Source organism: Rhipicephalus microplus, chromosome 6 (assembly GCF_043290135.1).
Source record: "Rhipicephalus microplus isolate Deutch F79 chromosome 6, USDA_Rmic, whole genome shotgun sequence".
In the NCBI taxonomy this organism is placed as follows: Eukaryota; Metazoa; Arthropoda; class Arachnida; order Ixodida; family Ixodidae; genus Rhipicephalus; species Rhipicephalus microplus.
In genome coordinates this window covers 198,461,349-198,472,109 of record NC_134705.1, presented here as the reverse complement: position 1 = coordinate 198,472,109, position 10,761 = coordinate 198,461,349, and the positions used below count along the sequence as shown (strand labels likewise).

Genomic DNA, 10,761 nt, shown 5'->3' with positions numbered 1-10,761 from the left:
ATTTGCCGTCCATCGAAAGACCAGAAGCGGTTCTTTTCAGGGCATAAGCGCTTTCACGCCCTTAAATGTCAGTCCATCATGTCTCCTAATGGAATCATTTGCCAACTGAACGGTCCATACGTCGGCATGACGCAGGCAAGTTATTTTTGTTATACTGAGCCCCGTCCAATTTGTCCAACTTAAAAAAAAAAAAAGCATCATCGCGCCTATCTGAGGGAGTTCTCTGTGCTACTTCAGCAAACAAGCTATCACTTCGTACTAATGTTGTGAAGTACACTCGGTCTGCAGACAACTAATTGTGGTTACAGCAGAAAGCAGCATATTATTCAAATTTAATGGTGTTGCAAAGAGAACCTGAAAAAATTGTGAACTGTTTATTTCGAGAATAAGGTGCAAGCTAAAATGATAAATGCATGCCCCAGTTACCATTACAATGCTGTGGCCAAGTTTTCTTTGTTACTCTGCAACAAGTCTTCAGTCATAACTCATCACAGGTAATGCCATGCAGGTTCTATTTATACATGCAGTATAAATGTGTTTTACTGCATAGCACTGTGAAGAAACCTTCCTACTTGGATAGGCATCAAAGCTTTTTCTTTTTTTTTATTTGGAGAGAGTGCATCTAAAAAGTGCACACTACAAAGTCCACTTAGCATTTGTGTAAATTTATTGGGAAGTGGCAAGAATTTTATGAAGCATTCAGTGTCGCATATCATGTGACAATATGTTTTCATGTGCTCTTGTATTTCCAGGTATCCTTCGAAAGAGCAACACCTATCGCAAGCTAGAGAAGCTTGCCAAAGGCCACAGCTTTTGTTTGCATGGTGACCCTGCCTATCCACTGCGACCTCTGCTGCTGAAACCTTATGGCGGGAACGTGACTGTGCAGCAGCGGGCTTTCAATAAGAGAATGAGTTCCGTTAGACAAGCAGTCGAATGGGGTTTCGGAAAGATTGCAGGCTTGTTTGCTTTTCTGGATTTTCGTAATAATCAGAGACTCAAACGGCAGAACGTGTCACGCATGTACAAAGTTGGCTCAATACTTGCTAATTGCCACACTTGTATGTATAGCTCACAGGTATCTCAATACTTTCAAGTTGAACCTCCTCAGCTGGAAGAATATTTGAGACCAAAGAACTGAGCGGATTCCGTCGACACAGTTTCTTTATTTGTGTAGGCTAGTAATTTTTTTTTTCAAGCTTGTTGCTCATTTCCTGGAGAATTTCAGTAGAATTCTGGCGCTGAGCCTCCATTTTCAAGCGCTCCTCCTCCAATGTTAGTTTTCTTTCTGCTAGTGTCATACGACGTTCCTCGAGGTCCAGCCGTCGGTGTTCTAGCTCCATTTCCTTCTGCCAGAGAAGGAACTCATTCTCTTCCCTTTTCAGAAGCAGCTGCAGTCCAAGGGCTTGGAGGCCTCAGATTCCTATAAAATGAAGTAGAACACAAATGACGTACTCCTAAAGTGTTACAGCTCATAACTAATTTACTCTGGGATCAGCGCCATCTTATCACATTCGGGTATGATGAATGCCAAGCCTCGAATTGGCATTGAAAAAACAAGCAACGAATCACATGTAGCGCATGAATGTTGTTGCAATGCAATGAGAGCTATGCATCATCTGGTGCAACTTGAAAAATCATAAGTTTGATTTGCAATACCTGTCGGAACAGCAGACTGTCTGTAACGCCGCCGTTCCGGCGCAAGAAGGGGCCCTTGAGCATCATGGGCAGCGTTGCCCCCTTGAGAGTCCTGGTCAGCGTCGCTGTCTTCTATTGTCTCTGTTTCCAAGGTATCCTGTGCTACAAGGGCATGAATGATCATCAGAAGTTAGGCACTGAGCATATTAGCTAAGGCATTGTGTATATCACTTTTTAATTTATGTTTGGTAGTATTTTGCACAATGATTACATGGTGCAACTTGCGTTGCAGCATCGTGCATAAACACTTTCATGTCCGAATTTCCGCTAGTAGTAGTATTAAAGAATATACATTTGCATAGTAGTAAGGGTGCACTTGCTTCTCATGTGTTTTTTGCCTACGAACATTTGTTTAATGTGCCTTGTTGTACACGTTGTGAATAAGTAAATAAAAATATATTTAGCTTCTAATGTACTTTGCACATACCTGGTGCAGCAGCCGGCACGCCTGGTGCAGCAGCCGGCACCTCTCCAGCTGGGCTGGTTGTGGTTCTGTCGCCTGCTGTCCCGTCACCTCTATGTGGTGGATGACTGAGCTCATCCTCATAGATTTCCAACAGCATATTTGTTGCTGTTGCCTCATCTGCACATAGAAAACGAGGCACATGAATGAGAATGTCATTAGTAATACTATAGGACCCCTGAAGAAATAATTCACACAGAATAAAAACTACCTTTCTTCCCTATATCTGTCAAAATAGATATTTGTTTTCCCAGTTAATGAGCTTAATTCACAAATATGTTCACTGAAGTTATGAGAAACATTCAGCAAGCTGAAACAAAGCATTAGATTATTTTTAAATTCAGTCATTTCTCACTGAGTGCCGATTAAGTACATCACACATCCACAACGTGGGACTGTAGTATATTGACTGCCTGAGGATCAATTCCATATAATGAACAGGCACAGTGGCCAGCATATTACTGAATAATGTAATATTTATAGTGAAAACTTTCCAGCTAAGTAATCTGTCTGACTACTGTGTCACAACAATTCATTCTGTGAACACTGCCATTGAAATACATGCCGTCACTCCCGATACAGACATCGCCAAGATGAACACTTCACAGTTTTCATAGTACAAGTTTAGGGGTGGGTTGCTGTTACCCTTCACTCCAAATTACTTGCCATTTTTCTGTCCGTCGTCTGAGGCCCGGACAGTGGGTAAAGATGCCATTGCAGCATCCCTAATTAGCAGAGCCTGGGCTCTGCGCGCCTTGGCCGATGCTAATTGTTGAGCGGGCTGTCGTGGCCCCACGCCGTTTGCCTTCCGCGGCACGGTTCTGGGGGCATAATCGACCTCCCTGATGAGGTCCGATACGTCCTGAAGCAGCTGCTCCCGCTCTCCATATTGTTTTTCGGTGCCGGACCTACGGATCAATCAAGCACGTTACGATGCGACTGTTTCATCTACAGCACTTGAACAGCGTTTACTAATAAAGTAAGGAAGCACTCACTTCCTCAGGTTCACTGTGTCCTGCTGTCGAAAATATCCGATGAGGAGGTCCACTCGTTCTTTGATGCCGCGAATTGTCAGCTCGCGATTTATCGCTCTCATGACGTTTCGAAGCACGTCCTCCCACGCGGCGGGATTGCTGAAGGGTCAGTACACACCACTTCTTTCAAGAGGCACAAATCTTCATCGATGCGAAAGCGTTTTCGCGGCTTGCGTTGGGCAGGTGACAGCCAAGCTGCAGCACTCGCGGAAAGCGTGCCGTCTCCGGAGCAAGCCATCTTGAAATGAGCAAAGTTGCTGCACGCACGAGAGAGGGCGCGCGCGTTGTCCCCCTTCCGCTTGCAAAAACGGCAGTGACGCACCGCGCTCCGCTTAGGCTGCTCGTAAGCGGACCGTGTTCCCCGCTCCGGTAACCCGCTTAAGGCCTTAGCGGAGGGCGCATGCGCACTCGCGCTCCCGCTCCGCTTAGCTGCAAAGCGGAGCGTAAAAACGTCGAACTAAAAACCTCTATTCTCTATTTTTCTAATGAAGATATGTTAATTGCGTCCGGCTGATAGTGCGCCGCACGCTATTTGATTGATGCTGAAGATGATGACGTCATCCCTCTAATGCAACTCACCCACAAAGGGGGATAGGCGAAGAACCGGATGGCAGCTATCTCGTTGTTCAAGGTAAATATTTGCTAAAGGTGACTGGAAATTTAAGAAAAAAAAATAGAACACCGAATGAATGAAAATGCTGAATGCGTAGGCGGTCAGACTTTATCACATGGATTCTGTAAGACAAACGATTTTTCATGAATTAGAAAGGTACACTTTCACATGGGCATGCCCAGGATTCCCCATAGGGAAGTGGGGGGGGGGGGGGGGCGAAGATTTGTCGCAGCGCCCCTTCCTGCCATATTCATATTCTGCGACACGGGAGAGAGGGTGTCGTCTGGCAACCCCCCTCTTTCACAATACCAATGGCAGCACGTTTGCTGCGAGAAGAGGCTGGGTGAGTGAGAAAACTCGCAATATCAAAATGCAGGTGGCGACCTCCCATTGAATTGCTGTCATCAATTATCGTGACGTCACAGATTTTGACGGCGTCTACTAGAACGACTGCTAGTTGGGCATGCTGACATTGCGCTTGTTTCATGATGACTCCACTAGGAGCTCCTAATCGGTAAGGATCGGGTCTATTGTCCTCTGATGGGGGCCATAGACTTAAGATATCAAGCTTAATTTAGTTTTATTGCGCCTATGTTGCCAAAATACGAGAAATTCGATTTGAAATTCGTGACGTCACGCACAGAGAATTTAGGCGAGAAATTTAAGATTGAAACGTTTACTGTGGGTTCCTTAATTCTCTATCAATATGCGCATGAGAATGACATTAACTAACTTGGCATTTTCAGAGTACGACTTCTCAATCTAAACCAATCCACTCTTTACTAGTGCCTCTTGAACGCCCCGCGCGCGGTACTTTTAGCCTTCAGGTCATGAACGGCGCGCTATCAGCGCGTCACATGCGTAGCCAGAATTTTTTTTTCTCGGAAAGGCAGAGGGAGGGGGGGCGTAGCTACGGGGAGGACTCCTGTTTCGGGCCTGGCGTGGCATATATCCTTCCTGTTCAGAAAGTACCGAAAGCTGCGAGATCGAAGTTTAGCAATTACAAATGGCGGAAACACGGTGATGTAATTGGCAGTGAAAGACTCACAAAATATATGTTGCAAATCGTGATTGGAAGTTCCCCGCGTGGGCACTAGTGGGTACTGCTCATTGCCGCCGTGGTTTCAGAAGAAAAAGAGCGCTCGCACCGTCCTACACGACGTTCCTCCCGGAATTCGCCAGAATGGCCGTGCGACGGGTTTCCATAGGGGGCTACGTCGCAGACGACACCGACACACAGGGGCAACGTTCTACAGGTGGGCACTTCTTCATTCAGATATTACAATGCGCTCTCAATAAACGGTGCCAGAGACATTGTTCTATCTCAAGCGTGCTGCAGACTGTAATAGAAGTATTCGTAATTATACAGAGTAATTAAATGTTTTTGCAAAATATCAACAACCTAGCATTTTTTAATGTTGCATCATCTTTATTGATAACCCAGACACGTACAAAATATTCCTTAGATGCAGAAATAAGAAAAAAAAAAGACAAGTACTACTTTAACCTCACTGATGGAACTCCCCGAAGGCGTCATTCCCTAGACCTGATTTCGCAATGTTTCCCTTATTCGTGCACCTTAGACCAAGCGACGATGTCATGTGATAACATCATCGATCAGGTTACGTATGAATGGCGACAAACTTTTTTTGCGGTCACGTGGTTGACGTCTTGTTGGTGTCGCGTGGTGACAACACCATGTGGCGATTTCTCGCATCACTCGCGTTGACATCCACGGTGCAACACTTCTTGAGCATGGTCAGAAAACGCGGCCACTCGGGAGTCGATCGAGGCTCCCGAGAACACGCGTGCCAAATATTATAGCGCAGCACGCGGCCTGGAGTTTACAATAAATTCTCAAAGCCAACTAAACATCGCTCTCTCTCCTCTAAACAAAAGACGCTGTAGGCGCAAAAATCACTCGTCACAGCCATTGGCTGAATTGAGCATGACGCGCTCGGTAGTTACTGGGGCCGCCGCGGGAGGCACTTGTCCATGCGCTAGTGTGTAACCGCACTGATAATTCGCGCATTCAAAAAGATAAAAAAAGTGTTCAAGGTCACGAGGCACGCGTGACGTACTTTTTTCCTCGTGCCATATCCCTCTCTGCTTAGCTTCTATAGCGCTTTCCTAAGGACGAGATAAGAGAAAATGCGATTACAGCTTGCGAGAAATTTCTGTAGCTCCGCTCGTACTGCACGCATTCTGATTTTTTGTTTGTTTGCGGTGGTGAATTTGTGTTACAAGCTCATTCAGTGAATTCATTGCATGGCTACTTGGAGAAGTATTGCAGGGTCGCTTTAATGAAGTCAATTGGAGAAAAATTGGGCAAGAAATCATCCGCAGTTCAGCGTGTAGTGACACGCATCCCGAAGGAGTGCGGCCACTAGCGTGGGTCCGGTCTTAGTGAGCCACAGGGCACGCGTTAACCGTCGCCGTGGCGAGAACACGGTACTGCTCAAGGTCGCAGCACTTTATTGTTTGTGGCAACACCAAAATGCAGTACAGCCCGTTGCAAAGGCGCGACGGGAAAGCAAATGGGCTTATCCACGCCACGGGCGCAAAGTACCACACAGGGTGCCACGAGCACGTCTCCGTGGTAACCGTGGTAAAAGTGATTCACGGAGACACTGGGACCAAGGCTCAGTTGCTCGAGCGAGGGCAAAGGCGCTCGCGTTGGCTTCGGAGGGATACGGGTCGGCGTAGCCTGGCCACAGAACGCCCACTTACCAAAACACCTACTAGTGCGTGGCCTGGCCACGCCAATCTGGTAGGTGTTCTGTGGCCACTTACTAGGAACTTGCCCCCGCACATGGAGGAAGGAAAAACTATATTTTTTCCTTCCTCCATGCCCCCACACCCACTCTTCAGCCTAGCGTTCGGAAGGGGGGGGGGGGGGCGACATAAGGTAAGCGTTCGCCGCGGGCGCAAGGCGCTGTTGGCGAAGTCCGAACGAGCCCCACAGGGAGCTGAAGGACGGAAAGGAAAAGCGTGCTTACCCACATGTCATCCCCGGAGAGGTCTCTTTCTACTCCCGACGCGCGCGCGAAAAACCTCTCGGGAGACTATGCGCGCGGCGCCACAGTCGACATCCGCTACCGGGTGAGAGGGGTTAAACGTCACTTCGCTCTCCCAGCGCGGCAGACAGCGGAGGAGGGGAGTCATGTCGGGACATGAGAGCGGAGAAAGAGGCGGTAAAGCCCGCGCAAAGGCAGCGGGCTAGCCTCAATTCCCACAAGCGTCTATGCTTTCATTCTTGCAGCAACTTCAGAACAGAATTGACAATAATAATTTGCATCACCAAATGCAGACTGCAAATAAGCCATAACGCTGGCACACCTTTCCGGACATCAGAACAGACATCAAACAACAGACCGCACCCATTGTTTCTTCTGTATGTCCCTGCACTTATAGCGCTGTCTTTCCAAAGGTTCGACCATGAACCAACTTGTAGAGTTTTCCGCAATATGAAACTCTATGAACCAACTCGAGCAAACCTTTAGACAATAAGCATTGCTGCCCTCCTTTGCAGGCATAAAAAGAAGAACAATGCAAGTATAATTAATCCATTATGCTTGCTGCAGCAACTACAACTTGAGTTTTTCAACTGGTGCCGCTTTTTTCTTGCAGAACGTTTGATGAAATAAGACACACAGCCCTATCAACAGCACCAGAGCCTTTTACGTCACCCCTTTCAAGTGCTTGGCTCGTCGTGGTGCTCATCAGCCTACTCGCCATAGTGACCGTCATTCTGAGTCTCTGCTATATTTTCAAGAAAAGTACGTGAAGGTGCGCAATGTAGTACTGTGATGGTGTTATGCAGACACTCTAGGCGTCTTAGGGTAGCTAAAGTGCCTGTACAATGACAGGCACTGTAGGTGAAGTAAGGTGTGGTGGGGATTTTTACAGGGTATTGGAGGAAGGGGGGCTCCTTTTCACTGTACATTTTATTGCCATGGTACTGATGTCATTCCTTGCATTTCATTTTCTTTTTTTCTTATATGCACTCGGTATTGTGCTGTTTAGGTTGCCATTAATTTTCTACCATAAGTATGGTACTGATGAAGTACATCTGCATGGCAAGATATTTGACACTATGCAATGCTGATGGCAGTGCTCCCTAGCGAACGAAATAGTATTCACGTTAAACGTCCATTCCTGTATTTTGGCAACACTGTCTGGTACCCCTTCAAAGCGAGACAGACATTGCCTTAAGAAACCTTTTCTTTGCGCACCGCTTCCCTGGAGCCTGTCTCCGACACCTGATTAGTAAGGGTCGAGAGAGAGAGAGAGAGAAAAAAACCCTTCCATTGCACGCAAGCCCTTACCTTAGATAGGCGCCGTTTAAAATAAAGGGACTGCCACCCAACTACACTGCACTTAATACTTCTAATACACACTGACAACGCTACTCACACAGCACAGTAAACCCTGGAACGTTCTCGAATTTTTTTCCTCCCACTTTTTCATTTCTTGTTTTTTTCTGTCTTAGCTGTTGTTACCATTCTTGTAACACTTCCGTTGTTACCATATACACGGAGGATCTACTTGACACACACATGTACGCACACACACATATGTTACACACACATACACTCCATGCTTATCCTATTCTAATTAAGAAGATGTCTCGTTCTTTTATATATATTCCATGTCTATATTTATCTTTTGTGCTTTTTTTTTCTCTTCATATATTGCTTGTCTTGTATTTGAATGTCTATGATGAACACTATTGCCAATTACATTTGCATATGGCCCTAATACTACTGTTTGGCTAAGGGGCCATACGGCGTTTGCAATCCATTTGTATTTATTAGGGGCGAAGCTCCTTAACACCTCACGATGTCCGCCGTTTCCCGTCTGTCCGTAACACCATGTAACCTTCAACTTTAAGCAACAGAGGGTGTTGGTGGTAACTGTTTTGCATGTAACCTTCAACTTATAAGCAACAGAGGGCACTGTGATTAAATGTAGATGTGATGGCGCTGCTGTCAATGCTATATATATATATATATATAACCACGTTCCATACCACACATTTTCTTCTCTCATATGGACGAAGACGAACGCAGGAAAGCGCGACGTGCTGAGTATCAGCGTGGCCGTCGACAGGAAGCTACCGCGGAGACAAAAGAGAAGGAAGCGGATGCAAAGCGGCGACGGCGACAACAAAGTTCTACACCACAGACTAGGGCTAAGGAAGCAAAGGCTTAGCGGGAAAAACGCCAAGCTGACGCGCAGTTGAGACAACTTGAAGCAGATGCAAGGCGGCAATACCGACAAGAAAATTCTACACCAGAGACGAGCTACACCAGAGCTAATGAAGCTGTGATTATGAAGTCAAAATGTAACCCGGAACTCGGAACCTCATATCAGCTATAAAGAAGAATCACCGCTATATCACAATCGGTCTCAGCACTATCTCTTTGAATAAAAAAAATATACAAGTATCACAACCACAATCAGTCTCAGTACTATCTCAACTTTAATCACAATAATCACCTAAAAGCTTCGCCCCATAATTATCTTCGAGCAGCTTGAAATGCAATGATTTTTTCATGCCAATAAACTTCAAACAATAACTGCAAAATGTGGGCTCAGTTTTGATGAGATCAAGTCAACAATGCTGCATTGACATGAAATAATCACACGCACTTTCACATTTCCTTGTCCCTAGGTCCACCGTCCCTGCCATCAAGCCCTCCTGTCATACGTAAGTGATCTTGAACAAGCTCCTTACTAGTCTTTTGGTCACTCGCTGTTATTGCTTTCAGTGATCCCCGATCAAATCTGAGCAAATACATCCTCTCTTTTAGTGGTCACACCTAAGAAATGTGCAAACGGCACAGGTATGTCGTCCGTATAGTTCTCCACACCCGCTGCGGTGTGCAGACGTGCGGGTCGACGGTACATCCAACAACCAAGTGCGGTTGTTGGTTTAAGCAGGCTTATGTTGTCTCTCGTTTCAGATGTGACGGTGCCTAGCCAGGGAGACAGTAGCCACTCTAACGCGGTGGTAAGCACCGTCTACATGTAAACCATTAAGAATGAACATTGTTCGTGCAATCAAGCAGTTGCACCTCCACATTTATCTCTGTCTCAAGCTCAGAATGTAAATGATGATGCATTTTTAAAACAATTGTCTTTGGAAAACTCTGGCATCAGTAAAAAGCCACATGTCCACATTTAGCTCAGTCTTTGACTAATTGTCTCAGAGATCACACTGCACACACATCTTGGAGGCCCTAGTTTCTCAAGTGTGTGGAACATGGTGGCAACCATGCAGCAAGAATATGGAAGCGAGAGCTGCTTTCTTCGCCACACCTTCGTTGCTGGCCCTGCTCTGGTAGTAGTTGTAGTGAATCATGCAAGATGCTTTTGCTTCTTTTACCCTAAAATACACCTCAAAGAATACATGACAGCCCCCCAAACTTTACTTGATGGGCTCTTCAAGTTCTCGCACTATAAAAATGACAAATGCACATGTAATGTCATAGAGTATAGTAGTATGAATACTGGGCCATATCACAATGTGATCCAGCACTTTCTTCAGCTGTCACAAACTTAAGAAAAATGGTTTGTATGTACAGGATGCTTAATGAAAGATGTATCTCCCACGTTACTTTAGTCGTAAAATATTTTTGCATCAAATATCAAAAGCTCCATTTCACGTCAAACTGTACCTTTGACACTCTAATCTTGCACAATTGGACAGTTTCACTCATTGACAGACTGATGAGTGATTAATCTTTACAAAAAAGAAAAGAGATATGATAGAACTTTATCTATACAGCTGCTGCCATGATGATAGTGCATTATCAATCATTTTTTCAATTTCAACAATTAACACTACATTTATTTCTTTCTTCTAGGCTAATGTCAGTGCAACGAGCCACGACCAAGATGATGGAAAGTCATCACTTACAACATAATTATACCCAGTTAATAAACTT

At 45.5% G+C, this 10,761-nt stretch overlaps 1 protein-coding gene and 1 long non-coding RNA gene across 2 annotated transcripts; one reads left to right on the top strand and one right to left on the bottom strand.

The window, feature by feature from the left end:
* Positions 1-1,146: 1,146 nt before the first annotated feature.
* On the bottom strand, positions 1,147-3,441 carry LOC142765794 (uncharacterized). The gene is made up of 5 exons (XM_075867491.1): positions 3,157-3,441; positions 2,828-3,069; positions 2,126-2,281; positions 1,660-1,800; positions 1,147-1,423 (listed from the first exon to the last, which is right to left on the bottom strand). Exons 1-5 carry the CDS (start codon positions 3,255-3,257, stop codon positions 1,416-1,418), a joined length of 648 nt encoding a protein of 215 aa, XP_075723606.1. The 5' UTR covers positions 3,258-3,441; the 3' UTR covers positions 1,147-1,415.
* Positions 3,442-6,510: 3,069 nt separating this feature from the next.
* LOC142765793 (uncharacterized) lies at positions 6,511-10,749 on the top strand. The gene is made up of 4 exons (XR_012884401.1): positions 6,511-7,587; positions 9,486-9,521; positions 9,778-9,824; positions 10,681-10,749. It is a non-coding gene; the product is annotated as an uncharacterized LOC142765793 (long non-coding RNA).
* Positions 10,750-10,761: the final 12 nt, after the last annotated feature.

Excerpts from the sequence above, each read along its gene's own strand:
- LOC142765794 (XM_075867491.1), bottom strand. The coding sequence starts at position 3,257 with ATGAGAGCGATAAATCGCGAGCTGACAATTCGCGGCATCAAAGAACGA. Across the intron at positions 3,070-3,156 it reads GACACAGTGAACCTGAGGAA|GTCCGGCACCGAAAAACAAT; the intron begins GTGAGTGCTTCC and ends ATTGATCCGTAG. Across the intron at positions 2,282-2,827 it reads AGACGACGGACAGAAAAATG|ATGAGGCAACAGCAACAAAT; the intron begins GCAAGTAATTTG and ends TTCTATGTGCAG.